The sequence below is a fragment of the Xenia sp. Carnegie-2017 genome, unplaced genomic scaffold, assembly GCF_021976095.1.
Source record: "Xenia sp. Carnegie-2017 unplaced genomic scaffold, XeniaSp_v1 HiC_scaffold_19, whole genome shotgun sequence".
Lineage (NCBI taxonomy): Eukaryota > Metazoa > Cnidaria > Anthozoa > Malacalcyonacea > Xeniidae > Xenia > Xenia sp. Carnegie-2017.
In genome coordinates this window covers 829,607-835,638 of record NW_025813481.1, presented here as the reverse complement: position 1 = coordinate 835,638, position 6,032 = coordinate 829,607, and the positions used below count along the sequence as shown (strand labels likewise).

Genomic DNA, 6,032 nt, shown 5'->3' with positions numbered 1-6,032 from the left:
TGCGTTATTAGCAGACACGTTCCTGACATTCATGAATAGATTCCTGTAAGATACAGTTTCTTATAATATATAAGTAGATAATCGCTCTTGACTTCTATGAGGTGATAAATAATTGGCTCATCACTTGTCTTCATATAGAGATGTTGAGTTCACTATCTGGTCATATGATCCGGTGGTGTCAATTGGAGACAAGCTTCCTTGATTGATCAAAATGCCTACGTTCTTTAAAATTTCTACTGAGAATAAGTGTATTAAGTCACTACTAAAGAAAAAGAAATAGATTCTGTTCGTTGAAAAGAAATTTCCCAGTAGGACTGCGCCGTGGGAAGCACGTACATTAGCATAAAAAGTTCGATGCTTGAAACAGACGTGGGATATAAAACGAACGATCTCAATCTCAGTGATAGTTGCCTATTTTAGGACATGAAAAAACACCGCTTTATGGAAAGGTGAAAATCTATCACCATGCACGTATATTTATCACTTCATTAAATCACTCCTTTTTACTGCATGTTTTGTGTGTTGGCTGGCTTTTGTTTTGAATACTTTCGCAGCGGGATGGCGAACGTAACCTTATCCCGAACGGATTAAAGTGCTTTTCAAATACATATTGTCAATTGTTGTCGGTACAATTTTACTGACTGTAAACATCGTCAATTGAAGTTAGCTCCGCTTATATTCAGTTTTGCCTTGAACAAATCAATTAGTAATATTCCATATATTTGCTTTTGTAGCCCAACATGTATGTCACGGACCTAAAAATTCTGGCCTCGCTGTTCATAACGTGTTTTGGCGTTATTTCGACAATCGGTAAGTCAATTCTGTCCATAATTTTGAATTGTTACAATTGAAATTAGTCAATGAAGAATATCGTAGTGCGGTCCCTCTAATGTATTTCTCTTCAATACCAAGTCTTAGGACAAAACTGATTATTTAAGCTCGCGAGGTCTTTGTATAAAAGCCTGGTGGTTATTAAAATTCTTAAAATTCTTCTTGCCCTCTACGTTGTAAAGTGCGCTGTTGTTGTGAGATATTTTTGACGCCGACAATTGCTTCGTTTTGCGGGATAAGATAAGACATCGGCTATACTTCTTCATGATCATTATGTCGATTTAATATACATGCTACAGGGCAGCAATGCGATGATGCAACTAGTCACTGTTCTCAGTGGCCGGGCAGTCACTGTCGAAAATATCGCATTTATATGAAGAAATACTGCCCCAAAAGATGTGGATATTGCGGTACAACAGGAGGTATGTGTTGATCCAACCTGACGCCATTTTGAATAAAATTGTCTATGGATGAAATTGCAATTTCTTTCGCCGTGAAAGTTATGATTTAAAGGTGTCGCTTTTTAGCAGTAGATTGCTCTGACAAACGGCGAAGTTGTCAAAAATGGAAGAGTTATGGGTATTGTAATCACGGTCATATTTATCACACTTACATGAAGATCAACTGTGCAAATACATGTGGATTTTGTGGTACAGTGGGCTCTTGCCTTTTTCATTCATCGATGTGTCATGTAGGGGAATGTTCTCTCATTACAATTCAGGGGCGTGTAGTATCTTTAGACAAGGCACTGCCGTAATATCAAGTCAAGTTTTTTTCGATTTATTCTTAGGGTCATGCTTTCTAACAAAGAAACTTAAGTCGTGTACTTTTGATTTGGATTCTTGCGACTTTGTGGATGTGCCCTTTACTGACGATCATGACTTCGTTTTAAAATCCAGTGGTGGACAGGATGGCAAAGGTATGATGCTTGACATTTTTGATCTTCTGTTTGTTTAAAGTGATGTCATTTGACGGTGAATTAGTTCGCGCTCATTGTAAAAAAGGGTAATGATAAATATGTTTTCAACTTTTCCACTTTTCTTTTCTCTTCTGCTTTTTTTTCATTCTCTTCACTTCCTGTCTTCTCTTCTGTCTCTTCCCTTTCTGTCTTCTCTTCACTTCCTGTCTTCTCTTCACTTTCTATCTTCTCTTCACTTCCTGTCTTCTCTTCCCTTTCTGTCTTCTCTTCTGTCTTCACTTTCTTCTCTTCATTTCTTCTTTTCTGTCTTCTCTCTTCCTTCTGACTTTGTCTCTTCACTGTTTCTCTTCCTTTTCACTTTGTCTTCACTTCCGATCTTATCTTCACTTCCGGTCTTATCTTCACTTCCATGTTCTCTTCACGTCCTATCACTGACGTAAAAATGCGATACTGAGTTTTGTGTGCTAACATCGTACATTAGGCTATTTGTCATCGTCTGGATATGGCTCTGCTGAACTCATAGTACCACTGGAGTTACTTGTCCCTTATAATGAAGATCTTGGTAATCTTTGCATGGAGTTTTATTACAGAATCAGACGGTAAGCTTGCATGTGATATTTGTTTTAATTTTTTGACTTGTTTGGTTTTTGATTTTTGAATTCTTCGTCGCCATATGCCTGCAGAGTTGAACTGTTGTAATACATGACCCTCCATAAAATGTTGAAACTTAGGTCCTCATGTACTCTGTACTCTAGTTTAGTATCTTTATCAGGAGCGATGTGACGTTGAAACTTGGGTATTTATGTACCCCAGTCTAGTTTTTTTATCAGGGGGATATGACGTTGAAGCTTGTGATCAGATTTTGAAACTTGAGTCTTTATATGCTCCAGTACTAGTGTCTTTATTAAATAGAACAAAATAAAAACAGATTCCGAAAACAGACATTTCGTTTTCTTGATATTCAAGATGATACATAAGTGTAGACAGCATTGTGTGTGTAATAATTCGTCTTTATTCCAATGACATCATCAGGGTAGTAGTTTACAAAGCAAGCTGTGAAACTTTTATACAATTATTTACAAACGGAAGTGACAGTTACGTTATGTGATCTTCCGTTAAAATGTACTTTTTCACACGCGGATATAGTCAGATTATTTCAAAGGTAACAGGCAAATTAATTGATTTTGCATTCAGAGGATCACTTAAAGTTTTCCAAGTCACCAATACTAAGAACTACGTAAAATCACTTAAACTCCATTTGACCGATACACGTGGATCATGGACAAAGGCGAGGATGTATTTCAGAGCATCTCAGAAATATCATGTAAGTTTTAAATGTTTTGATTGGCTCAGTGAGCCATCGCTTGACTTTGTCAGAAATATCGTGTAAGTTTTGGCTGTTAGAAGCAATAGTGATAAATATTTTACGCAGATGCGATACTTTTTGTGTGTTCAATAGTGGCTGAATATATCGTCGTTTCTTTGCAGCTCTTATTCAAGGCGACGCCAAAATCTGGATCTGTACACATTGACAACGTTCAATTCTGTGGTAAATGCAGCTAAACGCTGCATTGCTCGGACAGTTCGTACATACTTTCGATTTTGTTTTTGCTCTTAATTACAAGTATATGATATTATTATGGCTATGGCTAAAGATCTCTGATACACTGACTGTCTATAATAATATAGTTGGATTTCTTATGACGACACTGACGCAATCTTCGTTGAATTCGGCAAGAAAAATTTTTCTCGTTTAAAATTAAAATTTCCTCCAACATGGCGAAAATCTTTTTGTCCTTTTGACTCCAAGCCAACTATATTCGTTGCAAGCCAACTGTACTAATCACTTTGCACGTGAATTGAGTAGCAGAACTTCTGGATTGATTAACTCCACGAATGATTTTACGCCTGTCAAAAGAAATGCTATTGGTTTTTCAACTTGAGAATTGTATTCATTCCATTTAGGTATAAACATTTTAATGTAATTAATAATGGAAAATTTCAATCCAAATGACTGCCCGAAATAAATTATATCTGTACTTTATCTATACTTTATACTTTAGATAAACTTTAGGTATACTTTATCTATACTTTATATGCGCATCGAGCACTGTAATTACGGAAAATCAAAAATTCCTATACTTTGTTCTATGTATGCTATGTAGACTGATTAGACTCTATATGTTCCTAGCCTTTTGGGAGTCTCCGCGTTCTTTCTCTAACTTTCTTATTATCTTTTCAAACTTTTTTTTTTTGCCCGTCCCTACAACACCTCTATACTATTCTTTGCAACATAACATAGGCCTTACTTCAAGCATGTTGACAACGATAAAAGCTCTAGCGAGGATGAGGTCCCAATACAAAAACAGCTCATATTTTATTATTGCTTTTTTGGGCAACAATCGTCGTGGGCAAGCCACGTTGTTTGATGGTTCCCTGGAGGTTGGTTGCAGTTCAAGAATGATTGAAAGCAAGGTTCAATTTAGACGATACAAATTGCTTGGCTTATTAAATGTTATCTTTGTGGAAACTATTATAAAAATGTAGATAACCTCTTTTTTCTATGAAGCCCATGGATGCTTTCTTTCATAATGAGAGAGTCATATTGTATAAGGAGACTCTCGCTCATCACGAGAGAGTTACGACAAAGTTATATTGTTAAAGATAGCTAACAAGTGAAAAACGAATAAACATGCTTTTAGAGTTGGCTTAAATTGCAAGTCAAAAGGGCAAAAGTTGTTTGAACCTTTGCAGTATCCATGGATGTTCTAGTTTCTTTTATGAGAAAAATTTTTGTAAAGAAAAAAGACAAATTTTGAATTTGAAAAATCCCGTTTTCGGTCCATGCCTTCCGATACCCCGAGATAGTTGAGCACTAGAGCGTCGCATGTTAATGAAGGGAACCAGATAATCCTTGTTTGCCATGAAGCCCATGAATGGTTTGCTCGTGATGCATGAGAAACAGTAAATGAGAGAGTTAAATCAGAAAGATATAAATCAATATAATTTGTATAAAACATATTTAAGGTTGTATTAAACTATAATTAACAGAAAAATGCACGGTGTTAGAAGAAGTTAATTGAACACTGCTTGGTTTATTTTGTTTACAGGAAAATAACACTTGTAAACAAAACTATAAAATTCGAAAGCAAAAAACCCCGTTTTCGGTCCATGCTTCCCGATCCCCTCTTAAGCGTATGTTAACGCCGCATGTTAACGTTTCGGTTGGAGATTTCGGCTCCTCCACGCTATCCTACGCCCGTCAGACCCCGAGATCACCTGCGATTGGCTTTACTCGAGTACGCAGGGAGAGTGCGGGCGCAACCAAAGTCTGGGCTCCTAAGCCACTAGCCTACCTAATCGCACCCAGCTTCCACTGCTAGTTGACATCTACTACATATAGTATTTAGTTTATATATATATACAAAATTCAAAGGCTTACGAAAGTTGTGGTATGATTGACATCGTCACTGCGCATGCGCAAATGATTTCCTTGATAATTTGCGACTAAGTGAGCCAATTGCCACAAATGTAGTGCAAGTACATATAGTTAGTCTTTACCATGACCATGAACTTTTATTCGAGTGGACTGCGCATGCTCGAGCGCGTGCGCAGATGATTTCTATTAAATTGTTACAAAGCATACTATTTACTTCAAAATCGGTGCTAGTAGATGCAGTTGGTCGTTGTGTCATCACAATGTATCATAATGTATCACAATGCATCACAATGCATCACACTACATCACACTACATCACAATGTATCACAATGTATCACAATGCATCACAATGTATCACAATGTATCACAATGCATCACAATGCATCACACTACATCACACTACATCACAATGTATCACAATGTATCACACAACATCACAATGTATCACAATGCATCACAATATATCACAATGTATCACAATGCATCACACTACATCACAATGTATCACAATGCATCACACTACATCACAATGTATCATACTACATCAAAATACGTCACAATTTATCACAATGCATAACAACGCATCATCTTTATTATTGCAATGTATCACAACATTACAATGTATCGCATTACATCACAATGGACTGTAATAGCGCATCACATGAGAATACAATATTGTGACTGATCACAGAACCACACTCGAGTGTCGTAATGTCTTATCATGGAATAAGCATTGCGATAAATTCATAAAATAATTGACATATTTATTATCAGAAATCATAAAGATGGGAAACTACAGTCTCCTGCCTTTCTTCAACTAGACGAAATGTTCATGTTCTCTT

General features: G+C 36.5%; 1 protein-coding gene across 4 annotated transcripts; it reads left to right on the top strand.

Moving 5' to 3' along the window:
- The first annotated feature begins 138 nt into the window (after positions 1-138).
- LOC124438722 lies at positions 139-3,794 on the top strand. 4 transcript variants are annotated; one of them, XM_046988921.1, is made up of 8 exons: positions 139-449; positions 735-810; positions 1,131-1,253; positions 1,359-1,481; positions 1,622-1,750; positions 2,232-2,349; positions 2,945-3,074; positions 3,239-3,794. In XM_046988921.1, exons 2-8 carry the CDS (start codon positions 741-743, stop codon positions 3,311-3,313), a joined length of 768 nt encoding a protein of 255 aa, XP_046844877.1. In that variant the 5' UTR covers positions 139-449; positions 735-740; the 3' UTR covers positions 3,314-3,794. The 4 variants fall into 4 exon arrangements, with proteins under 4 accessions (XP_046844877.1, XP_046844876.1, XP_046844879.1 ...); XM_046988920.1 differs by lacking the exon at positions 139-449 and adding an exon at positions 505-662; XM_046988923.1 differs by lacking the exon at positions 139-449 and having other exon boundaries at positions 575-810; positions 1,362-1,481.
- Positions 3,795-6,032: the final 2,238 nt, after the last annotated feature.